Here is a 27,183-nt window from a genome sequence, read left to right on the forward strand (position 1 = left end):
AGGATCAGGAATCTAACAATTAAATGTTGGGGGCCTTTTCTTCCAAAAAGAGTAAGTTGTGTTTCCACCTGCAGAACGAGATAAACTCATCTGCCTCTGCTTCCTGGGTGTTCAGAACTTTGGTCTGGTTCCCATCCACCTTCCAGTCTACTTCTGCTTCCTTTGCCCCTTGTTTTGAAGGTTACTGAGCAGTTGCTAGAGAGCCAGTCCTGTCCCTTCTGTTGACGGGTTGCCAGGATATAGCCAGGCAACAGAAGCTGGGGTTCCTTTTACACGGCAGCTATACCTACTAACTCCAAGTCCCACAGGGGAAATGTGAACCTTAGAGTTCCCAGCTCCTGCGCCATCCTCTGTGTGGCTCCTCACAGGGAGCTGGAACGCCACAGTAAAGGCCAAGCATCCAGAAGAGGACAAATCCAAGGTATGTCTGTGGGACTGTGTTCTCTCTTGTGTCATAGCTCCTCACTCTGAAGCTTAACTTTCAGTCAGCCTTCGGTTATTACCTAGATTTCCTCCACACCCTCCATACCTGGGGGCGGCAATTATGTCTCTGTGAGAGAAAAGAAATTCAATTAGAAATTAGTCTTAATGATTGTAACGATATTTTCCAAAATAACATTTTACTTCCTTGGATAGTGTCGACAACAAGGCATGAACCGTTACTTAAATGCTGTCATGGCTAAAAAGAGAATCAAATTTCACTGAAAGACACAACCTAAAGAATTTCCTTCCAAGTGAAATCTGTTTTAACCCTACCACTGTATTAAATTTATTGGCCAGTTTATCCACAAAAGAAGCGGTGTTAAAGGCTCCAGTTACTCAGTTGAATTAAAGGTTTAAAAAAGTCACCTGAGTGAAATACAACCAAACTTTAGCACTAAGTTTCAAATTCTTAAATAATTTAACAGACGATTGCCACATAGAAATCCTCTCAACCGAGGCAGGGGCATTTGCGTCACCCCGGAAACTGTTCTTTTGACTTCCGGTTTGCCTTCTCTCCACTGTGCTGGCTTCAGACACCAGAGACTGATATTGCCTCCCCCCCCCCCCATGAACTCAGGATGACTCCAGTCATGCAAAGAGTGCCCCTGTTTCTGCCTCCTGTGGATGTGGAGACACGTTTCTGGGCTGTTCCATGCTCCTTTGGGTGCCTCTGCTCAGCTCTTTGATGGGTGAGCATAACTCGGATTGTTGCACATTTGTTTAGCTGATCCATTCGTTGGTATTTGATTTCTTTCCAGTTTGGACCTGCTGTAACCAAGCAGCTGTAAACACTCCTACACAAGTCCCTTCTTTCTACCAATTTCATTCTTTAAGTCTTCCAGCTGTATTGAGATTCATCTGACAAAATATCCATGCATTTAGGGACTATCATGAGGGGTTCTCCTGAAGTATGTGGCAGGAACTGATTGTCAGAGTGAGCTAAATTGAAGTGCCCATTACTTCCCACGGTGGCCTTATGTGCTTTGTTCTTTGTCGGTGGAATGAATGCTTGTGATTCTCTAGCTTGATAAATAGCAGAAATATACTGTATCCTCATGTCTTCCATCATTGGGGTTTGTGTTTGGTCCCCAATAATTAAACTCAACAACTTGGACCCTTTAACCATTATCTTCCCTTCACACCCAGGCTCCAGCTGATGGCAACCACCATTTGAGTTCTACTCAAATGACTGATAAGTTTAAGGAAATAAAAATATTACATATCACTATTCATCAAGGAAATGCAAGTCAAATCTATCTCTAGTCAAAAGCCACCTCACATGAATTAGAATGGCATTTACCAAAAATTATTTTTTTAAAAAGAGGAACTGGCAAAGGTGGTGTGAAAGGAGGACTCTCAGGGGCACACTGCTAGTGAGAATGTAAATTCATACCACTAATATGGAAGAGCGTATGGATATTCCTGTGGAAATAAAAATAAATCTACCATATGAGCCAGAAATCTCATTTCTGCTATATGTATGTGCAAAGGAAATGAAATCAGTATGCTCTACCCCATTTGTAGTACAGCATCATTCAAGCACCAAGATAGGACATCTAAAAGTCCATCAACAGATGAGTGGAATAGAACATTGTTCAGTTTTGAAAAGAAAGAAATCCCCGTGTGTTGGTAGCAAGTTGAACACGGAGGTCACTGAGCTTAGAGGAATATGCCAGGTGCAGGGAGACAACTGCTGCCTGATCCCTTCCATGTGGACTCTCAAAATGTGCCCAAGCCTTCTGGTGCTTATGTGTTTATTTATCTTTGGTTCACACTTAGGAGTGAAACTGATAAGCACGGTAAGGAGAATATTTAACTTTTCTTGAGTATAATAATGCTATCTTAGCAGAGTAATAATTTGAATTTGTTATTGACAAATGAAGTGGGGCAGGCACTTCCTCACAGTTCTCTTTTTAATTGCCTATTCACACTATGACCCACTTAGAAGTTTTTCCTTACCTTTAATGAGCCATAAGCCACACACTAGACACCCCCTTTTGAGTAGCCACACTGATAAGCTGGACAGATAATGTCACCAAAGATGTCAGCGTGGTCATGCATCTTTGTGGTTGCATCAAACTGTGCTCATCTTTACATCACGGGAGGACCGATGAGTGCTCTGTTACCACGGAATAGCACTGCCTACTCTAGCATGTCACTTGTCACATATGTGCAGTAATTAAGCACATACTTTTTTGAATCTGACATTTTTCGCATCGTGTGTTTTGAGAGGACTCATGTTGTATCTTGGTAGGCTTTTTGTATTGCGAGTCAACCCTCTATGTAAGAAGACACCATGATTTTTATATTTTACCTGCTGAGGTGGAAATGTGTTTTCAGTTTTCATTAGTATGAGTAAGGCTCCCGTGGGCATTTATCTATATGTGAGCTTCTGTAGATATATAATTTTATATTTTATACAATGTGTAGCATATGCATATTGCTAAGTGCCAAACAGTTCTTCAGTGTGGTTGTAGCACTTCACATTCCTACCGGGAAGATTTCCCACATCCTTATTAACACTTGGATTGACAATCCTTTTAGCTTCAGGCATTGTAGTATGCATGTCTACAATCTCTGTGGGTTTTGTTTACATATTTTTCATTTAAAAGATTTTTTTATGGGCATAGAGGTTTTGTCTGCATGTATGTCTGCATACCATGTGACCAAAGAGGCCAGAAGAGGCTGTTGGATTCTGAGACTAGAGTCAGAAGCAGTTGTTAGCCATTGTGTGGGTACTAGGAATTGAACCTAAACCCTCTGCAAGAGTAGCCAGTGCTCTTAACCACTGAGACATCTCCCCAGCTATAGAAAAATGTTAGCCTTTTTTTCTGACGCCAAACAACCAGTAACATTGTATATTATTTCCCAAGTTCTATGAGTAGATAACTTTTGTCATTAGTAATATTAAAATTTGGATTGTCTTGTTTTATGTGTACACATACAGATATACACAGCAAATTCTTTATAGCTATAAATCTTAAGTACATTTTCCACTCTGTCACTTGTCTTTTAATTATCTTAATTTTGAAGATCAATGGCTTCTAATGCAGAAGTACTATTTATTATACTTTTATGTTTCCATCCTTTTTTGTTTTGTCTATGACATTTTTGCAAATATCAGTATCATTACTTTCTGAGGTACGCTGTTTGGTTCAATGCATAGTCTTTGCCTGGGGTCTTATTTGTCCTGCATTAATTATAGTTACATATCTCAGGCTAAATAGAATAGTAATCCCTTTATGAAGAGGAATTAACAAGATTTGTATGTTGAAGTATTCCTAAGACTTAAAAAAAAAACCCAAAACTCTTCACTAAAAGTCCTTTTCCATTCTCTTTTTTTTATTTAAATAATAATCTTGAGTTCTGTTGAAAATGTAATGCAAAACAAAGCTAATTTCTTTCAACATAAGCTGTGTTTTGTTAGCACCTACCATAGGTCTGGCAATTGGCCATGGGCTGTCAGTCCGACTGTAGAGAGCAAATAAGTCCCCAGTGCCTAGGAATTCATGTCCATATGAAGGAAATGGATACCACACGTGCAAAGCAAAAACCAAAACAAAACCACATGTTGTAAATGCAGTTCAGAAAACAAGCTGTGATGTCACTGAACAGAACTGTTGGCCGTGACTGCAGAACACGTATGTACGTGCGTACGTGCATGTGGGTATGTGCACACATGGCTGTGTGTTTCAATGAAAGTGACAGCAGTTACAAAAAGAGGATCAACCAGGAAATGACTCTCTGGGTTGATAATGTTTGCAGAGAGACACGAAGAGAGAAGTCCGAAAGCCAGTCAGAGAACTAGAGGAAGATTTTAGGCAAGAGGAAGGACACACAAGAAACCTCCACCCTGTCTACTGAGGGAAAAAAACAAGACTCTGGCTTGTTTAAGAAACTTGAGGTGGAATGAGTGTAACACTTACAGAGGAAGGGAAAAGGGAAGCAAGATAGGGACCTGGGAGAGAGTAATTCTAGATTACAGAGGACCTCAATGGTCAAGAGTTTGAGCTCTATTTTGAGGATGGTGGGGTATCTATAAGCATCTAGTCTGGGTCCTGGCACTGGCTTCTGGTTGTAATTTGCAGAGATAAATGTAGTTGCTGGGAAAATAAATGTCTTGGAGAGTCAAGGTCGAATGTAGTCCTTCTATGCCATGGTGAACACGGATGTGAATGATTAGGCAACCCGCCTGGCCGTGGTATTCTGTGCATAGGCAAGCATTCAAAAGGAATAGCTGAACATCCGAGGGTTAGATGTAGACACACCCTGTATGTGTTAATGCGGTATCACAAGGTATCCAACATCAGGTGGGTCAAAGGAGCACAGAAGTGAAGTCCTCTGAGAAAGGAGACACACCCAAACTCATAAGCAGGAAAAAAAAAATGGACCACACAAAAAGAGTTACTCTCTTTTCTGTGAATTTAGCAGAGGGATCCACGGGGAAGAAAAACTGCTGCTGGTTTTAATGTGTTGTTGCTTTTTGCCCTTCTTCTTGTGCTGGTCGCATTGGCATGAATCCCACATGCAAAGTGTGGTCAGATTGGGGCTCTAGATGGAGAGTTAGGGCAATGGAGAGCATCTTATCCCAAGTTTAAATACTTGTCAAAAGAGCAGCTTATGATATGAACAGCAACAACAAAAGAAGCAATCAGTCAAACAAACAAGAGAGCCAACAATCTGGAGACCGAAGAGATAAACAATTTGGAAAAACCCATACTTCAGGTTTCAGCCATTGCCAGCCTTGTCAGTACCACGTGACCCAAGTTACAACCCAGGTTTGATACGAAGCCATCCTGGATTAAATAATTGCTTAGCAAACATTGGGGTTATTATTAATACATTGCCTTACCAAAAAGCATATGGAAATGGGGGGGGGGGATACATGTGTGTGTGTTGTATGTTAGCGGCTGAGGAGGTCTGTACTCAGAAAGGGGCAATTAAAAGCAGAGAACAAAATGAAATGATAATAAATATGAGTAATAATCCTCTAGCTAGCTCATTACTGGCCATATATATTCATTAAAGCATATAAATATAATATAGTCAAAGTGCACTCATAAACAGGCAATAAAAAGTTAATATATTTGACTTGGTTCATGGCATTTTTCCCTCTCAAAAATACTAGGTGATTGTGCAATGGTACAATCAGATAAATCTTGGACTGCATTATCTGTTTATTTCCAAGCTAGCCATCTTATATATGAAACACATGACATCGAACAAACCAAGATTAAAACCACATTCCCCTCATCAGTCAGCCTTTCCTATGTAAAACACTACCTCAAATGGAATTCAATTATCCTAACTATTGGGGCATGAATGGGTGATAAGAAATTCCCAAATAAAGTTTTCTACAGAGTCTTCTGGGAGAAACTTATGGTAAACAGCAAGTGCTGTTTTCACTTAAAGTGACTTAAGAGGATACTAGCCATCCTTTGCCTAAACAACATAGGTGTTATTGTGATACACTCAAAATTCATCTCCTCTAATTAGACCAAATTAATTTTATTATTAATTTTGGATCCAGAACTTCACAGTTAAGTAAAAAAGAATCAAGATTTGCAGCCTAAAATTGTGCCATCCTTCACAGAGCATTTGCAGGGTAAACCTCCAAATTTGAGTCCCTTCTCAAATACTAACTCCATAATGGCTTGAGATGTTTTCCTAGACTCTGCAATTTCCCTCATGTGATATGGACTTGAAAGCTTCCAGAATTTGGGGCAAGAAAGATGCCTCAGTGCAAAAAGTACTTGCCACACTAGCAGGGGACTAGAGTTCACATCCCCAGAAACCATGTACGAAAGCAAAAACAGTAGGAGACGGTGGTAGCCATGGCAGTCCTAGCTCTCCAATGGTAAGGACACGGCACCCTGAGGTAAGTTGGCTAGCCTAGACTAGCTGAATCAGCAAGTCCCAGGCTCAGGAAATAAAATGGAGAGTGGTCAAGGAAGACACCCAATATTATCTAACACCCCCCCATGCATGTACATGTGTGTGCCCACACACATGCAAACCCACATACACGTATGCACTCCAACCATACACAGGATTAGAAACAAGGACCACAGAGCTGTGAACAAGGAAAGCAGAAGCAATGTACAACCTTTAAAAGAAAGCTAAAGTAGACAATGGGAGAGACAGTGATTGAATACACCTTGAGACCGTAAAGCCCACAGAGCACACGAGGGCCTGGTGAGCTGTGTGCCGTCTAGACATCAAGTGTCTGCCTTTATTGCTCACAACCCAACCTGGATCCTTTAACCATTACCTTCCCTTTACACCCAGGCTCCAGCTGCTGGTAACCACCATTCTACTCAAATGGCAGATAAGTTTAAGAAAATAATAATAAAAAAAAAAGTTAAACATCACTAATCGTCAAGGAAGTGTGAGTCAAAGCCACCTCATAGGAATTAGAATTATTTTTTAAAAAGAGGAACTAGGGGGCTGGTGAGATGGCTCAGTGGGTAAGAGCACCCGACTGCTCTTCCGAAGGTCCAGAGTTCAAATCCCAGCAACCACATGGTGGCTCACAACCATCCGTAACAAGATCTGGCACCCTCTTCTGGAGTGTCTGAAGACAGCTACAGTTTACTTACATATAATAAATAAATAAATCTTTAAAAAATAAATAAATAAATAAATAAATAAAAAGAGGAACTGGCAAAGGTGGGGTGAAAGGCAGACTCTCAGGGGCACACTGTTAGTGACAATATAAATTCACATCACTATTATGAAAAAAATGTATGGATATTCCCGTGGAAATAAAAATAAAACTACCATATGACCCAGCACATCTCTCTATGTGTGTGTGTGTGTGTATATGTGTGTATATGTGTGTGTGTGTGTATATATATATATATATATATATATATAACTTCTGCTATATGTCCTATTATACAACTATGTGCTATATGTCCAAAGGACGTATGTACAATGGAGTATGCTGTGCTTCATATGTATTGCAGCAGAGAATAGATTTTTCCATGCTTGTCACTTAATGAGGGTGGCCTTGTTGATGGGAAATTCTTAGCTTGAGCATAGGAGACTCGGTTCTTGGGTCTAGAATCCAAAATAGATCTGTAGCCATTGCTCATCGCTTTCAGAAGACTAAAAAGCAAGTCTCATTGTTGCCGGGCAAACTGTTAATCACACTTTGCCCACATTGGGTTTTCCACTCCATATTTGTTAAAGTCACTTGCTTGAACCACTTAAGAGTTCTGAAGACCACCCTGAGCCATCTTGTAAGAAGGGTTTGGAAAAGGCCATTGCACAGCCGAGTGCTACGAGCCAGCTTTTGTCTAGTACCCAGCACTGTGCCAGTCAGCGGCAGCGCCAGGGATCATGGTTACCTAGGGGCAGCTAACTGGGAGATGGAGCAAGTATCCTTAGTAAGGGGAGCAGTGCTGTCAAGCAGGATTACAATGTTCCATACAATTTGGATGAGGTTAGAAAACACACTTATGTTTCCCTAGGGTTCTCAGTATTTCCAGGACTGTGGCTGAGATGTCTTTCAATTGAATCTAAATAAAATGTGGTTTGAGTTAGCTAGGAAATGAAAACTTGGGAACTTGTTGGGGTATTTTAATAAAAAGGAGAATAATTTCAGAAATGTCACTAATTACATTTTCTGGTCTGCTGCATTATGTACAAAGATATGATCATGTATGAAGATGGCATTTGAAAGCACCATAATAACAATCATGATATATATATCATACCCGGTATCTGCCAGCACTATTATCTTATGTTTACTCTTCATAACAACCCTGCCAGGTGACTTTTACATCCACAAAATAGGAAGAAACAGGTCCAGAGATGTTAAGAACTTCACTCAAAATTCCAGCTGATAGGACTTTGGGAACTATGCTATCAACCAAAGTCCAAGTTTATGCAGAGGTAATAAAGCAAAACAAATAAAGAGACAACACTAGAATCTTTGGACACTAGAGAAGCAGTCCCAATACTTTGGCTAATGACATTTTCTGCTTTTCCTTAGAAAATTAAACTGTACCAATATATTTAAGCAATTTGCTTCACTCTATGGCTTTCCCCCTACTAATGGTGATAATTCAATTACAATTAAGAACCAAGAGCCTGGAGAGATGAGTCAGTGGGCAAAATGTTTGCTGTACAAGCACAGGGCTAGAGTGAACCTCCAGGATCCATTGAGAAATCTGTGGAGGTTCTTGCCTATAACTCCAGCATTTGGGTGGGAGAAGAGACAGACTGACAGGTCCGTGGTTTATCAGACACAGAGAGCTCCCGGCTCAATGAGGGGCCTTGGCTCAAAAACTAAAGTGGAGAGTGATAGAGAAAGATACACAACAGAAAAGCAAATAGGAAACCATCTTGTTTCCCTAACAAAATATATTGTGGAAGATGAATTTCTCTCGTGACTTAAGCTCAGTGTGATTAAGTAAAAAAACAAAACAAAACAAAACAAAAAACTGTACAGACTAGTTCAGAGGTGTTTGTCAACGTTTTGGAGCAAAAATATTTAAGCATATGTCAGCTATCAGTGACGTAAGATGGGGCATGGGTGGAGCAACTGAAATGAGTATCACTCACGGTCTCTGTGTTGAAAGGAGCATAGAAGTCTTACTAGTTGGGTATAAGTTGTATTTTTGTAAATTACACCAATCTCATTTCCTGCTAAAAGTTTTCTTTTAAAGGAAGCTGTATTATATTGCTGCCTGTGCCCTGGACTACTCGCCACCTGACCCTACCTGCCCTTGGGCGTTGGAGGTGAGATGGGGCAGAGTCAATGACACAGACTCCATGAGCAGGTGAGAAAAGGGGCTGCAAGCTCCTTTAATACCCTCCACCCTGCGCCCCATTGGTCCCAAGAAAGCATCTCTTCTAAACAGCAGTTCCTGATTGGCTGGCATTGTCTGCATCAGTAGTCCTTGGTCTCTTCAAGCAGTCTTCAGTTAGGTCCTCCTGCAGGAGCTGCTTTTGCTGCTGCGTGGCCCCCAGCATTTCACTGTTCCTGCTACAATACATCATTTTAAGAAATTGAAAACTTACTTTCCCTTGTTCCTAAGAGTTAGAAGCTAAAGGTGTTTAGATTTCATAATCCATGTTCTTTTGCCAATTAAGTGTGGCAAGAATTATTATAGGCAAATCTATGGAATGTTTCTGTTTCCTATTTCGGAAGTAAAATTCCTGATACTAACTGAAAGGCAGCTCATCATTTGTTTCAATATATCCTAGTTTGTTCATTTAATTTTTCATCACTTTCCTTCTCATTTCATCTACAGTTCTTGGCCTCCCAGCAGCCTTCCCCCTCCCTGAGCCCCATCTATCTGTCTGTCTATCTGTATGTCTCTCTCACTGGAACTCATCCACACATACCCATCAACATACTCACTCATATTCCTTTATGGATATAGATATGTGTTTCCACCCACATCCATGCACACATCCCATCAAACAATTCCCAGCAGCTAAATGCTCACTTCTATCTACACTTTTGTACCTTCACACACACACACACACACACACACACACACACACACACACACACTCATCTGTGCATATGCATGCTCACTGTCATACTTTCATGTATGTAGTCCCATAAATTGTATCCACCCACACACTCACCCACTCACACTTAATTCTATACTCAAACACTCATGTACGAATGACCCTATCTCCCCATGTGTGTACACACAGTTAAGCTCCCCCCTGACAAAACCTTATACATATCATACAAAAACTGGATCCTCCCTGTAAGCCAGGCCCTGTCATTTTGTAAGAGTGTCATGCTTTGGGTACTTGTATCTTTATAAATGCTGCTGCTCCACTGACTAAAATTATCTTTCCTTCCACACTTACCTGACTTCTCTGCATCCTTCAGAAAACAATTCAACGTGTTTTGTCATAAGAAAGAGCACAGTAACAAAACTGTATCTGTCTAAACTGTACTTCAGCAGTGAAGCAAAGTATGACATGTACATAAACTCCTACTTTACGGAACAATGAAAACCAGTAGATTGTTGAACTATACAACGTGGTTGACTCGTCATGAAGTTATGCTCAGTGAAAAAGTCTATGTACTGTCTATGTTCATTTACATAATATTTCGAAATTATAACATTTTCAGAATGAAAGGAAGATTTGTGGTTAGTGGGTGGGGGGGTAGGGATGAGGATATAATGGAAAGAAGGTAGAAAATGCTAAAAATAGGAAGACAGCATCTTTATAGTATTGGAGCCATTTGGTACCTTGTCTGTGGATACTTATACATGCAGCAAAGTTATATAAAGCTAAATTCACACAATCAACTGAAATGAGTATCCTGGATTTTATTCACAACTGTCACTCTAGTCACACATTTTACTTTAGTTTTACAAATAGGAGGAAAGAAATCAAATACACAAGGGATCTCCCAGTTATTTCTTTTGACTATATTGAATCTATAATTACCTTAATAAAAATTACAATTAAAACGTAACTATAATGCCATCATAATACCTAAAAATTAAGGCAAGTTTTAGTATCTGGACAAGAAGATGCATTTTGAAGGACTACGCTATGAGAAAAGGATAACATGAACCGTGGCCAATGGGAACTCCCTCAGTGTATGAGAGCAGTCACTTCTGTCCCACACAGAGGGGAAACTTGGCACACAGCAAACCATATGGCCACAACTGGGATCTGCAAGCATGATGAGAAACAGAGACAGACCATCATTCACCCAGGCTTTAAGCACCAAGCTCTGCCACTGCGTAACTGCCTGTATCGTTGTTCCTGGGGGGACGGTACACAGCAGGAAAACAGCAAGATCCTCCCACCCTTAGGGTGGGCACATCACGTTAACAGCAATCCTCCTCCTCTGTGTGAGCCTTTTCTAGCTTGGGAGAGGACTCAAATATGATCGACTTAAGAACAAAATAATCTCTCACATATTAAAACGGAAAACATTTTTCTCCGAGTATCACAAGCAGCAGTCTCCAATGTTCCTATACATTTTGTACAGCACACTACAGTTTCATCTGTAGTTTCCTCACGTTTATGCAGTGCACTCATCGAGTATGAGTTTGGTAACAGTGATGCCCAAGAATGGCTAATGCCAGGGACGGGGGTCATGTAAGAAGTTACACAGGAAGGCTACACAGGGGGACAGAAAATCGGAAGGTCTCCATTATGCCAGAACTCCACACACAGAATGTATGATTTGACAAAACAGAAATGCATTAGCAGAATCAAATCATATAGTGACTCTTCTTTCTCCACAAGGTCCACACACCTCCTTCCAGTCACTAGAGAAAGCTGCTTGCAGTGTGGACAGCATGGTTGCAGGAAGAAAGGATCTCCATTAAGCACGGCACATGACACACCTGCATTAATAAGAAATGGGCAAAAGCAATGTGGGCAAAAGCAATGTGCGTTTAAGTCAAGTTTCTGAAGATTATACTTAATGATGATTCTCTCTGATGTAAATAAGCAACACAAAACAATTAGCATAGTCAAAGAAGGAAGAGGATAATGTGGATGAGCCAGGAAATCCGTTCCGTCCACGGTTGGCATAAAACAAAATTAAAAGTTGTCAGGCACTGTGGTTGGGCATTCTCACCCACTTAGAGAGTGACACTAGGACTCACTGGGCACTGTTGTGTTATTGTTCATCTGTCATCATAGAGTGAATTTCTTTTTTAAAATTTTTTATTTTTATTAGATATTTTCTTCATTTACATTTCAAATGCTACCCTGAAAGTCCCCTATACCCTCCCCGCACCCTGCTCTTCAACCTACCCACTCCTACTTCCTGGCCCTGGCATTCCCCTATACTGGGGCAAGAATCTCCGCAAGACCAAGGGCCTCTCCTCCCATTGATGGCCAACTAGGCCATCTTCTGCTACATATGCAGCTAGAGACATGAGCTCTGGTGGGTACTGGTTAGTTCATAATGTTGTTCCTCCTATAAGGTTGCAGACCCCTTTAGCTCCTTGAGTGCTTTCTCTAGCTCCTCCATTGGGGGCCCTGTGGTCCATCCAATAGATGAGCATCTACTTCTGTATTTGCCAGGCACTGGCATAGCCTCATAAGAGACAGCTATATCAGGGTCCTGTCAGCAAAATCTTTCTGGCATATGCAATAGTGTCTGGGTTTGGTGGCTGATTATGGGATAGATCCCTGGGTGGGCCAGTCTTTGGATCATCCTTCCTTCTGTCTCAGCTCTGAACTTTGTCTCTGTAACTCCTTCCATGGGTATTTTGTTCTCTATTCTAAGAAGAAACAAAGTGTCCAAACCTTGGTCTTCCTTCTCTTGAGTTTCATGTGTTTTGCAAATTGTATCTTGGGTGTTCTAAGTTTCTGGGATAATATCCACTTATCAGTGAGTGCATATCACGTGTATTCTTTTGTGATTGGGTTACCTCATAGAGTGAATTTCATGACAGCTCATTTCAAGACAAGCAACTGGGGTATCTCACCAAGGCACTGAGTTGTTACTGGTGGAAATGTGTTTTCTTACTGTGCCATGACTTAAAATTCCAGAGCAAAGCATGGACAGAGCTGGCAGAAGAACCCCTTTGCAAAAGGCTGCTGCATTCACAAAGCTGAGTTCCTCTTCTCAAGATGATTTCATTTCTTATTATGTGTTGTAAGTTGCCATAAAATTAATGGCTTAAAAAAAGAAATCACAACTTCATTATGGGAGAGTTCTGTGTCAGAGGTCACCAAGCTGAGATGTTAAAAGATCACATTCCTTTCAAAACCCCTTAGAGAGAATCTGTTTCCTACTCTCTCCAGATTCCAGGGCAACCCACGTATCTTGGCTTGTTCAGTTCTCCCTCTGTCCTTGAAGTCAGCAAGTATTTGTTTAGCTCTTTGCGTGTTTCAAATTCCTTCTTTCTCTGATGCTTAGGGACAGGCAAGATTTCATGTTTGTGACCGGAAAGAGCCCATAACATTGTAATATACAATGATCTGCTTTCTGTATACTATAATAGAGTTAATATTTAAGTGGCATATTCTACATGGGAACTTGTTAACATTGTTGCCATTCCAGCCAAATTAGGATGGCTATAGAGTCGACCGTGGGATGCCCCATTCTATATTCATTTCCTGATTCTGCCCTTATTGCCTTGGCTTGTCCTAGATGTAAAGAGAAATGGTACTGAAAATGATGTGGGTGACAAAGGATACGAAAGGTGATGGGGCTGGGGGGGAGCCAGTTGAAAACACAAACAAAATGGGGCAAATACTTGGCCTTTGCCATCTTCTGTGTAACTGAAAATATATACATAGATCTTCTTTTTCTCCACTACAAGTAAACAAGCAGATGCTCTGACATCCATGGCATTTGATAGGAATTTGACATGGAGTGGCAGGAAGCTTTCAGTATGCTGTAAGCCACAAGATATCTAAGCTATAAGTGATGAGGTTTTAAAATAAAGAGCTCTCACCACATTTCATGCTTTGCTTGGGCTCATGGGACACAGAGAAGGGAGTAAGTTCCTCAGAGAACGCAGGAGATGAAGTCTAGTGGTTTTCACCAGCAAAGGGTATCTTTAAGTTTTCCTGAGAAGGAACAGGATGTATTACAGAGAATTCTGAAGCATCAATGAGTTCTAACCATATCGGCTGTGAAAGAGTTTACATCATTTGGTGACATCAAGCAGAATGACAATAGATTTTGGGTAACACATCTGCATAGGATGGTCATAGGTCCACAGCAATAAAAGCCCACAGTAAGAAACAGCATTTTATAGTGTGGGTGTAAGTAAACTATGAAGTCTCCAGACTCACTGCTCGTCAGTGAGGAAATCAGGAAATAAAGCCTCATTCATTGACCGGCACAGTAGAAATCCAGCGTGTCCGTGGGTCCTGGTCTGCTTGACTTTCTGCCCAAGGACTTGCTTCAGATACAGCTTTGGGTAAAGAGAGCATTATTAACAGTGTTGATGTTTAAAATGAATGGTCTTAATGATAAGTTTAAGAGTTAGCCAGGCTCTGGGAGACTCTGACCTCCTGGGGGTAGAATAGAGCTAAGGCACAATGCTGAGTCTGTTATTAAGTCAGTGGAGGGTATGGCTAGAAAGGTCCCTCAAGGACACAGTGACAGCCATCTGTCTCTTGCCAACTGATGCCAGCCAAGGTTAGTCCTATGGATTGTGTTTGTTCCCACCTGGACACACTAGAGCAGTGACAACACTTCGAATGCTCTCACCCTTGGCTTGGCAGTCTATGCTAAAATCGGAGCACTGATAATGAATGAGTCAAGAGAATTACAACAGTCAACCTCTGTTGGGTATCTCATAGGACGGGACCAGTAAACCATGCATTGATTTGAAATTCTTTTAAAGTTTGAATACTAAAAGCTGAGTATCTTTTTTCCTCATTTTTGGTAGTAATTAACTTTAGCTTCTTGATAGAGTAAAGAGATCTCATTCTAGGTTGAGAAGGAATTGCAGCTCTGTTCTCCCACATTTTCATTTCAATCTAATTTATATTCACTTCTTGACAAAACAACTTGGCAAGCTGGAAACAGAGGAAAAAGTAGACCAAATTCTTCCATCTTCTCCAATGAGAGATTTCCAGATCAAGTCCTGAAAACCCAATGATTGCTTTTATTGTTAGTAGATTATTTGAATCTTTCACTGTCTAGTTCTTTAGAAAGAAAGAAAGAAAGAAACATCTAACATCCCACATATGGAAAGACATTAAGTGGTAAAGCAATATCCATTAGCTTATATAAAATAGCTCGAATAACATGGGTTGATAATTACATATACCAATGACTTCAAAATATTCAGATTATCCCAAGAAACACTTTTTTTTTCTTGCCATTGTTCCCCCTTCTGTTATCCTTATGGGTTTTCTAAATCCAGGGTCCCTTGTCCTTTCTGATTGAGATTTCATGTGGCACCACTGATCCTCCAATAACTTATTCCTCCTTACATCACTGCCACTCCTTTCTCCTTGGCTCTTCCCTCACTCCTTAAACCATTCATTTCCTCTTTAGCCTACTTTCATTTGCAAGATTTTCTATTAAGTTTTCACCCATGAGTATGCTGTGACTTTAGCAGTCATATCTTTCAGGAAAGATAATGCATCTTCAACTGGGTCCTCAGTTTCTGAAGAGTTGGGATTTATAAATCTTTGAAGTAGTTTTCAAATATCCAGTTAAGAAGAAAACTGTGGAAAAGGGTCAGTTTCAAATGAGGTTCACAAGCAATCTTACAGACTCAAAATAGCCCTAGGGGGAAGCCTGGCCTATAAATTAGTGATGTGAACTGGTTGAGAAACTTTGGAAGAATCCAGATTGCCCATCTGACCTATGGCTTTCACAGTGCTTTGACTCATATTGGTTATGGGACAGGAATGTAGGTTCTTCAAGCTATATCTTACATGTCAAGTAAATACAAACAACCATCCATGTGATATCTCAAAATTTAAATGTAGTGGCAATTCATTTTTAGCACTTTGATGACTACAAAGAAGGTATACATATAGGGCACAATTGGCCTCTGGCCCCAATACTTGGGATAAAATCATCTGGAATATGAAAAAACACAGTATGTGAACCGCTGGTTAGTTTTTGGCTATTATTGTTATTGTCAAGTTGACACAAGCTACAGTTATCTGGGAAAAGGAAACCTCAATTTGAAAAACTCCTCTATCAGATTGTCCTGTGAAACATTTTCTTGATTGACAAATTGACATGGAAGGGTCCAGCTCAGAGTGAGAGGCGCCACCCCTGGACATGGAGGTCGTGGGTTGTATAAGAAAACAAGCTGAGCAAGCCATGGGGAGGAAGCCCAAAGCAGCTTTTTCTCCGAATGTCTGTTTCAGTTCCTGCCTCCAGCTTCCTGCCTCCAGCTTCCTGCCTTTACTTCCCTTGATGATGATAGACTGTAACTTGTAAGCCAAGTAACATCTTTCCTCTCCAAGGGCTTTGGGTGGGTTTTTTATCACAACAAGATAAAGCAGACGGGGACAGGGATTCTCCTGCGAACAGTCCTCGTTCTCCTGAATCCTCCCACTCCATCCTTTTCTTCATCATGTGTTGTATTTCTTCTGCACATTACAGGGCTCTTGCATAGTCATACTGGTGGTTGGCTTAGTTACTTCTCTACCTCGCCACATATCAGTGTGACAGTTCTGTGGCCATACCTGTGTGGCATTTGTGATTTTACATCCTGTGATTTGGATACTCAATATAGAGTGAAAAGTGCAGGTTGGATCTAATCCTAGCTTACATAGGGTGATATTATGAGTCTTAACAACGTAAGTGCCCATGTGGAAGGCTCTACTTAGAAGCATAGAATGTCCATTGCACTCCTTTCCCAGTGCTTTCCTAACACCACAGACTCTTGTGTCCACACAAGGCAGTTAGAATGAATGAAAGTAAAAGAACTTTGGGGTTCAGTATCTTTCTTAGTGAAGAAAAAATGAGGAAGGGGATTTTTTTTAATTAGCAATTAAGATCCAGATCAGAAATGCTCACAGTCCCGCAAAGCCACACCTCTAGCTACATTTTTTTTTAAAATAGCATCACTATCTTTGTCTCTAATACCAATCTTGGAATTTTTCAAGCCATACAGGCTCCAGGTCCCAGCTGTTCTCATAGGACCTTCTGTCAGTTTACCTCAGATTTACTGAGGACCACAAACACCCGTTTCCCTAGTTCTTTCTAGAAGAGTGTGAGCCACCCAGCTTCCATCAGCTGTTCTGGTAATCATTGGTCTCTGAGTGGGATGGGCTGATATCTCTCCATAGTATGAGAGACAGACTGGATTATCAGTAGAGAAAGAGAGGCATACAAAACTCAACAACCTATAACCTGGCTTAAGATGACAAGTTTCTCCTCATGATTTAATTCAATTATTAACAAGTACAGTAGTGACATTTTATAGCTCATAATACCATTTTGTTAAAGACACAAAACCACATTTTCAGTGGAATTTTTATGGTTGAGGCAAGCACCTGAATCTCTGTCATGTTAGGAAAGAGTTCCTTCGAATTTGTACTTTGCAGCCGTAAAAATAATGTGTCGCTCAAATCGAACAGATTTTTAAAAATTACTTATTCTGAATCTGTCTGCATCCATCAGGAAATAAACTATATATGTTATTTGAACAAAAGGAATTTAAGGTACTGTTGATTAGGAACAAAGCTGTTACTTATGAAACTAGCAGTAAAAATGAACAGCATAAGAGAGATTACAGCTCCACTTCCAAGACTGGAAGGTGAGGGCGTGATGGCACACGCCTTTAATCCCAACACTCGGGAGGCAGAGGCAGATGGATTTCTGAGTTCAAGGCCAGCCTGGTCTACAAAGTGAGTTCCAGGACAGCCAGAGCTATACAGAGAAACCCTGTCTCAAAAAACCAAAAACCAAAAAAGAAAATAAAAATAAAAATAAAAAGACTGAAAGGTGATAGGGGACATCCTGAATTACAGCTTAGACATGCAGAAGAGGGACCTGGAGAGATAAGAATCAGATCTTCCAGGAGGAAGTTCCTACTGATGGCAGATGCTGTTCATAGGGAGAGCTGTAGTCTTCCCCAGTGTTTTATACAATAAAACAGTCATTTATACAGTAAGAATTTATTTTGTGCTATAGCGATGACCATAATTAAATCATTTGAAAACCCTTAATTACTATTAGATTTTCATGAATAAAACTCTAAAATATATAGATAGACATTTGTCTCATGTGAATAAAGTCTAAGAAAGGTACTCAGGTTCATGTAATGGGGTTTACACTTAACTGAGACTCAAGTTCACTCAAGCTGGCTCACATCAAGTGTTACTTGGATATAAACTATTCCAAGATGACTCCTAGGGTTCCAGACGTTATATGTATGTTCTAAGCATCAGTGTCTATAAATGTAGCACTTGTCAAGTGAGGGCAAGTCTGGGTTACATACTAAGACCTTGTCTCAAAGAAAAAAAACTTTCTCAAGTCCCATCAATATGTTCACTAACTACAAAGGAACTCATAGACTTTTAGCTGAAAAATCTGCCCAGCTGAAAGTTAGGACTGCATTAACCGGGGGAGTTGAGCAGAATGGCTTTTGGTAAGTAACCCCCACCACACTCTGGGAGGGATAGTACCTGCTACAAGCCTCCCTATAAGTGACTATATTTGTTTCTCTGGTAAGGAAGACCAGAGCATACATTAGGAAACTGTACTCACACAAGATGCGTAGAGAGAATGGAGGTTGCCAAACAGCATAAAAGACAGAACAATCAATCAAACCTTCTTGGCCTTTGGATGGGCCCATTCAGGATAAGCCTCAACTTCTTATATTTTTGTCCCATTTGGAGAATTTGGGTTCTGTACTTATAGAAAGTGGCCATCTCGTGTGTTTATTATATTTATTTTAAAGGATTAAAGTAGTTTTAAAAGACTTGGTCACACATTTGATTGCATCCGACGGCCTTCCTTTTAAAGAACACAGAGTAAAGCAAAAAAAAAAAAAAGGGCTCTGGAATCTCACAACTCTTATGTTCAAATTTGTGTTTCCTTCTCCCTTCTCATGAACCCTAAAGGGAATGGAAAGGGGCATGATCCTGATAAAATAGGAGCCCTCCAAGGCATTCCTGAAATGTTCAATGTGCAAATATGGTTAAAATGCCTGGGCTAAAGCTGGCTGGCTGGCTTCTCAAATTGCTTCTCTTTATGTACGAGCAATGTTTTACGATGTGTCTGGGTGACAGACTGATTTCTTTACGTGAATTAAATATATGTATTGAGTGTTTCTAGTATTTTTGCTTTCATAACCAACTTACAGTGTAAACAACCAATAATCCTTACCCTGGCACGTTGCCTTGCTGTGGTCAGTATATGAGGTGACACTGTGTATTAAGGAATGGAGTGTCATAGACTTCTTGAGTATTGTGCACTGAAGAGCCTGGGTGAGATAACTGTGCATCTTTCTTGTGACTGAGCTGCTCAGGCATTGCTGTTTTTGTTTGTTTGGTTTTCGAGACAGGGTTTCTCTGTCAGCAGCAGAGACATAATACACCGCTCCTCGTCTTCCCCAGAGATCAGTGTCTAGGCACCTCCTCATTTGCTTTTCACTTGCTATGAGAAATGCCTGCAGGAGAGGGACAAAGTTGATGATTAGAATGGGAACCTTAAGAGGCTTCATTGTGCTTGCTACAGAGGCAGTCTTCAGAGTGAAGGTGCATTCTCATGCAGTTAAGACAGTGGAGAACAGCTGCCAGTGAAACACCAGTTGGCCTCACTGAATAGTGTCATGATCATCTTGTGTCTGGCCTAGTTGGCCATCAATGGGAGGAGAGGCCCTTAGCCTTGTGAAGATCATATGCCCCAGTACAGGGGAATGCCAGGGCCAGGAAGTGGGAGTGGGTAGGTTGGGGAGCAGGGTAGTGGGGGGACGATATAGGGGGCTTTGGGGATAGCATTTGAAATGTAAATGAAGAAAATATCTAACTAAAAAAAAGACAACTAAATCAGTCACTTTCTCACACACCTCTACCCCACACCCTGCCCATCTTTCGCTGGCTGGATAAGTGATCCTGAAGAGGCTGGTAGGTTCAGAGAAAGGATGCGCCACACTCCAACCAGAAGAAACGTCTAGCAAACCATATTTACTGCAAAATAAAATGACCCTGTCTCATACAGAACATCCTTGTCTTCGGGAGAGCTCCTCTCCCGGTTCTGTTTTTTCCATCTGCGATCCTCCTCCCATCTCCCTCTTCGAGCATAGAGATTGGAGAGAATTTAGGCGCCTGCCCAAGAGGCATATGAATAGTACATTAAAATGGGGATGGAAACTAAAGGAGAGGAGCTCCGAGGAATTCAGGTGGAATGGATAATGGAAAGAGCTGTACCCTGGAGCCAGCGGGAACTGGAATTGAACCCCCTGTTCTGTCATTTAGAAATTGTCTTGGGCCAACCAACTTGTCTTTTCTGAGTCGCGGTTGGTGTATAAAATTGAGTAATGATATCTGCCTCATCACTGTCTCAGAATTAACTGAACCATAGACATGAAAACTAGAGCACAGTTGGGCCCATGGTTGCCATTCACTAAATATTAGTCTCTTATGTCATGAGAAGGGTGGGGTTAGAGGAGGTGTTGGTGAAGGTCATAGGGCTTTCTCAGTATCACACTGAGGACTGGGCTCTGTATGTGTGTGTGCATGTGTGTATGTGTGTGTGTGCATGTGTGCTTGTGTGTATGTGTGTGTGCATGTGTGTATGTGTGTGTGTGCATGTGTGCTTGTGTGTGCGTGCGCGTGTGTGCATGCATGTATATAGGGAAGAAGAGGGATAGAAAAACAAAGAGAGACAGAGACAGATGGAGAAGCAGTTTAAGGCAAGGGAGCCTGTTTTATTATATTGAATTTTCTAATCTCTTTCACTACTTTCAGTATCTATAACTTCCTGGTTTCAGGGGAAAAGGATAACTAGGTCAGAATAACATTGGCTCTCAGTATCTTTTACTCAACGCTGATAAGTGTGCTTTGTGTATTCCCTAACCCCCTTATCCTGTGCTCTGCGTGCTCAGAGCCCACTATCTTTTCTAATGATACTGAGAAAGCGATCCGTTTCTCTGAGCTTCATTTTGTCTGCAGGCCACTGTGTTTGAGCCAACACATTCTTTGGTTGCCACGTGTTAGCATCACTGCCTCAGGAGCTGTCAGGATGAAGAATCACTTCCTCCTCTGTGCCAGACCTGAGTTGATCTCCAAACTACAAAGGTTCAGGCTTTTCTTGGCACCAGAAATACAGACACTGGGCTCAGATCTCACAGTTCTTTTTGTCCCTTATAAACCTTATACCTGGGGTTTACATATTAGCACTCTAAGCTCATATGTTTGCTGATGTATGCTGAACCTCAGGTCTGGTGCAGAGCCTGCAACCTAAATGGATGCTTTCGGGCTCCAGCCCTGACCCAGTGACCCAGAAAATGAACAAGGATCCAAGATTTCTGATAGAATTAGCTTGTCAACCCACAATAAAATTCACTCATGATTTCTCCCAAGATGAAAACACCTTATGCTTCTGCCCATAGTGAGGTCTCATTATCCTATTAGCTTTTTCTTCTAGTTTGTTTCAGAAAACCAGGGACCATATTTTTTCTTTCTTTCTTTCCCAAAACTGGTTGGCAAAATATACATCAAGCAATGCCTGAAGCCGGGCATGGTGGCACAAGCCTTTAATCCCAGCACTCAGGAGGCAGAGGCAGGCAGATTTCTGAGTTCGAGCCCAGCCTGGTCTACAAAGTGAGTTCCAGAACAGCCAGGGCTATGAAGAGAAACCCTGTCTCAAAAAAAAAAAAAAAAAAAAGAGCAATGCCTGAGCAGCACAGTCACAAGAAAGATACACAGTTATCTCATCCAGGCTCTTCAGTGCATGATACTCAAGAAGTCTATGACACTCCATTCCTTAATACACAGTGTCACCTCAAATACTTAACACATTTCAACAAAATGTGTTTCACCTTTAAATAATGTTTAAAAAAAACAACTTTTGTTTGTTTTTAAACATCCCGAGAAACCCGATGTTTTCACAATTACCAAAGGAGTCTACGTCACTGAAGAGTTAAGAATCCCTGAAGGAGGTGTTTGTGCGATCGTGAAGGTTTTCTACCGGGTCTGTTGATCTCTTTAATTTTTGTTTGTAGTTTTGTATTTCTCTTCGTCTTTCTCTTCTTTGGACATTCCACTTCCTGAACTCAGACTGTTAGTTTGTGTCATCCATGTCAATGGGATGTCATCTTCAGCCTTCTTTTTGAATAATTCTGCTCTGTTAATTTCAGTACACTGCAATTTGTAAATGAACTATTCCCATTTGTGTTGATGTTTCGTGAGTATCTCTAATGCACGGGTAGTTACTAAGCTAGCCAAACAGACTACATGGCCAATTTAAAAAAAAAATGCTGTCTTTTAACAGTTTATGATCTAAGGGATGTGTGTGTGTCTGTGTGTGTCTGTGTGTGTCTGTGTGTAGTAACGTCTTGATTTATATCTCCTGTTCCTTACAGATCTTGGAGACATCTAAGGCTTAATGGGGACTTTCCCACATTTCGGACTGCTGCCCTCCAATGACGCTCTGAGTCACTGATCCAAGTATTGGCAACATGTGGAAGCCCAGGGCAAGTCAGTGTCACTAGCCTCCAAGTCTAAGCAGTAGCCGAGAACCAGTGTGATCTGAAACTCCAGCAAGTACTAGAGAAAGCCTCCTGTGTTCATGGAAAGAGGAAATGAAAGGATTTCCAGCCAATCACAAGGAACTATCCACCGCTCCAAAGAGCCCACCTTCGTTATCCAGCAGGCTACCCTGCCGAGTGACCTCCATTCAACCCTTCTGCAGGAAACACAGTGTGGCGGTCTAACCAAAAACATAAAGGCTAACACTCAGAAAAGGAGACCGGGAACAGTGATTCTATCAAAACGCTCAAGTCGAATTATGTCAGAAACCCAGCCTAGACCCCCTGTGATCCCATCCCGCAGGCCAGGGTTCCGGATATGCTATATTTGTGGCCGAGAATTTGGGTCCCAGTCACTTGCCATTCATGAGCCCCAGTGCTTGGAGAAGTGGCGCATTGAGAACAGCAAACTACCCAAGCACCTGAGGAGGCCAGAACCCTCCAAACCGCAGCCCATCAGTGGCACTGACTCCTACAACCTTCAGGCAGCCAATGAGGAAGCATTTGAGAGTGCCCAGGCTCAGCTGCTGCCCTGTGAAAACTGCGGCCGCACATTCTTGCCAGACCGTCTCCTGGTTCACCAGAGAAGCTGCAAGCCAAAGGGTGAGAATCCTGGACCACCAAGCATGGGTAGTTCTAATATTCCTACTGGTCTCAAGAAAGCTTCTAGCGGCATCCCAGCCCGACCAAGGACTCTCATCTGTTACATTTGTGGTAGGGAATTTGGCACGCTGTCCCTTCCTATCCATGAGCCCAAATGCTTGGAAAAGTGGAAAATTGAGAATGACCAACTCCCTAGAGAGCTGCGTCGGCCACTGCCCCAGAAGCCTCAACCCCTTCCAACTGGACAGTCCAGCCAAGAGGGGGCGAGTCAAGCCGCACTTGTGCCTTGCCCGAATTGTGGCCGGACTTTTGCTGTGGACCGCCTACCTGTACACCAGAGAAGTTGTAAGTCTCAACCAAAAACTTCAAATTCGAACATAGAAAGGAAAGGCGGTTCAAATCCACCCACTAATTCCAAGCAACAGAGGAACATGGAATCACCCAATGGGGACAAGGTAACTGGTGTCATGTAAGATGAAGTAGGTGGACTGGGGACACACTACATCTTCAAAAGGATGAGAGAACTATTCCTAGAGTCAGCCACCTCAGCCCCAACGATGGTTTCTACCAAAGCCTTACTTGTGTCTCAAAGCAGCCTGTCCAAGTGGATCTCCTTTTGGACTCCAGGGGCTGCGTGTGTGTCTATTTTTGCAAAGTAGACCTAACAGAATCCTTGTCTGGCTTGTTCATAATCCTCTTCAGTCCTACAGCCTAAAAGAAATGGACTGTTTTCTCTGATCCCTCGTCCCAGTAATCCCTGGGAGAGACTGTTACTTAAAATGAGTCATTAATGCTGTGTCTACATTACAGAGATATGATTCCCAACCCAACAGCCAATGTTTATTGCTGGTTTATTTTAGTCATCTACCTTAGGAATTCGGTTTTGGCAATATTGGGTTATGCTGAGTTTATCTTACTAAAATAGAATCTGTGTCAAAAACCCCGAATGACTTTAGCAGTAATTAAACACTGGAATGCTTGCTAAGTCTGTGTGCTTTGCAGATGCAGTGCAATTTTGTTGAAGGCATACATGATTATAAGTGTGTGTGTGGGGTGGGGTGGGGGGTAACCCTTTCGTGGATGCTGAAGCAACTACATATGTATGCATGGTTCTGGGAAGTCCTCAGCCCTGTGTTGTTCTGTACCCATTATGGAGACCATTCACAAGATGGTGTCCCCCAACCTCAGTCATTCTAAACAATGAGCCCAGGTATCATCAGCCTATAAAGTTAAAGCTATTAGCCTTTTACTTCGGGGTCTCACCATTAGGAGGATTGGGTGGGGATAGTTATGAAGGTGGCCAATGGATATCCTGCCCTAAAATCAGGACATTGATTGCCCTGTCACATCCTATATGTCAACTGTAAGAAATAGGAGGTGGTCTTTCCTCATGGCTGTTTGAATTCCAGGCATGCTCAAACCCCCTACTCATGACCTCCTGACAACAGTCTTTAGCCAGATACTGCTTAAAAATTGAGGAGTTTAAGGAAACAAAGGTAATTTGGACCCTTATTAAACTGGAGCGATAAGGGCACATCTTTTATTATGATCTAATTTCTCTTGCTTTTACTTTTTATTACTCTGAGAACTGTCTAGTCCGTGTTCCTAGTTTCCATGACTAAAAATTATGGACTTATTAGTTTTGAAGATCCCATGACAGCCATCCTAGAGCAGACAAGTCAGACCAACATGCGGAACAGTTTTTCCAGTGAATATTGAAGACAAACAAAACAAAATAAATAAAAATGGCTAGATTCTTTGCCCTATGGAAAACCAAATGCTTAAGTGAGGCATGGGTTCTGAGCTGGTCTCAGAAGCCTGATCTGGTTTTCCCATCCTCTGCTTGTTGCTTTTCTTCCAAGAAGTTTGGGGTCTGGAAACAGAGAGTAAAAGGATTTGTGTCTTAGGGCCACCAATCAGTGACCATCCCAGCATTCGAACGCACAGCCCCATTTCTTGGTCGCATGCCTTTACTTTAAACATTCTCATTACAGATCTAGAGCTAGCGAGGAGTACGATCAGGACTCTTGTGCTTATTGTTGGAACACATACTTTGTGCTCCAAGACTGAAGCCAACCAGCTAGGCATGGCATGTTCTCTCAGTCACAACTGCCGAAAGAGACCGACTGACTTGGCCTGTGGTGTCACAAAAAAGCCACCTCCCTCTTCCACCCACCCAGTTGTCTGGAGGAGAAGGTGTCAGCAGGGGTGGTATCTACATGATGCCTGTGTGACTGTGAGCCTCTAGGGAGGTCCCTAGAAGACTGGATGTTGCCAGTGTGCACCCAAACCCTCAAAGGCATTGCCTGCCATGTGTCAGTAGCAAAGTGACACCCACCATTGTTACCTGTTTCCTGACATATTTGGGAACCATACAAGTCCCAGTGAATACACTGACAGGTCATATCCAAATTTAAATCAAGCTTGGGTGAATTAAAATGGAGCAAGTTTTAGGTTTCCCTAAAGCATAAGATATTTTGGAAGTGATGGATGTTATGTGTACCCTCGGACATTGCTTTTAAGGTCTATTCAGAACGCCTTTCCTGACGAGTTCACTTTGCTTTCTGGATCCCGTCTGTTGGAATTTTAGCTCCCTCACACCACTTGCCACTTCATACAACGATTCATCTGTTTTTCATAAAGAGCGCTGACCTATACATCATTAGATTCTGGAGTTGAATCTGCCTGTGACAGCTGACTTTTGGCTGACTGAAGTGCATTGCGTTTTACAATCTGGATGCCTGCTTCATCTCTTTCTCCTGTCAATTAGAGCAGTTTTACTTTGGAGTTCTTGATCTGATCTTGGATTAACATCAGCTATTCTTGCCTGATATTCTTAAGGAGCTCAACCCAAATTCCAGAGAGGAAAAAAATATGTCCACAATAACAGGGACGATTGGGGAAACAGTGTGCTCTCTCTCTCACTGGGTGACAGTGAGGTTTGATGGCCAGCTACATTGCTGCTGAGGATGGTCCTACAATTGAAGGTTCTCTTATGATGCAGTCAATCAAAGAAAACAAAAATAAATGCCTGTGAGATCTAAGTGGGCACCTCACTTTATCCTTATATGAACTCAAACTCTGCTGCTATGTATAATCTGAAATACAGAGCCAGATCCACTCTGTGTGATCTTTTGTGAAGTGCTCTAGCAGTGTTTAAGGGGAATAAAAACCTTAATGTGGAATTATGCAAAAGTCTGTTGTCCTAGGGGCACCATTGTCTGGTCCTATGTCGTTGTGATCAGGATTGTGACATTCTCTTCCTGTGAAAGAAGAAAGGCTTGGGTGAGCTACACCTAGTTAAAAATGTCATATGACATTTTGATGGACGGTGTGGAAAAATACAGATTATTGTTTTCAACTTTACTATTGTGTTAGGTTAATAGAACACTCGTTTTGCAAGTATTTCTCCATGGTATCTTCTGAAGAATATGATAGAACCCATTATTATTCCTTATCTTAAAACAAAAAATAAATGTTAACAAGTTGGTTCTTTTTTTTTTGTTTGTTTTTTGGAAGCTGATTGTTACCGTCTTTAGCTTGAGACCTCTTCCAGTTACTTGCAGCACAGGATGATAGTTGAACACGTAATTATAAACCCAAATTCACTCTTTGCCTAATGACCTTCTCTAAGTAAGGCTAGGGATCGACTGTCTTAGGATTCTGTTGGTAACATATGAAGTGTTTATACAAATCCTGCCTTACGTTGTGAAGCTGAAATTATTTTTTATTAAAGGATGCTATCTTTTGTACAGAAGACTGTCTCTCTGGACTTGACTCTGAGTACTTTTGGCATCTCCGGGGTTCAGGTTGCGGCTGAACACATCACTAGCATCTGGTGCTGCCATCTGCTGCTCTTTCTTTTTAATGCCTTCTACATTGTCAAATATGGAACTGCCTTTTTCAAAAAAAAAATTATTCTTTATTCTTTTTAATTATGTGTATGTGGAAAGGTGTG

At 41.5% G+C, this 27,183-nt stretch overlaps 1 protein-coding gene across 1 annotated transcript in view; it reads left to right on the top strand.

Annotated features, from left to right (window-relative positions):
* Positions 1-262: 262 nt before the first annotated feature.
* The window catches only part of Znf475 (zinc finger protein 475), a 48,622-nt gene continuing 21,701 nt past the window's right edge, over positions 263-27,183 (top strand). The window contains exons 1-2 of the mRNA XM_021150625.2: positions 263-421; positions 22,458-23,680. Coding sequence (XP_021006284.1) covers positions 22,664-23,680 — 1,017 coding nt within the window. The 5' untranslated portion in view covers positions 263-421; positions 22,458-22,663. The remainder of the gene's footprint in view (positions 422-22,457; positions 23,681-27,183) is intronic.

The sequence above is a fragment of the Mus caroli genome, unplaced genomic scaffold (assembly GCF_978045245.1).
Source record: "Mus caroli unplaced genomic scaffold, Mus_caroli_1 scaffold_19, whole genome shotgun sequence".
Classification (NCBI taxonomy): domain Eukaryota; kingdom Metazoa; phylum Chordata; class Mammalia; order Rodentia; family Muridae; genus Mus; species Mus caroli.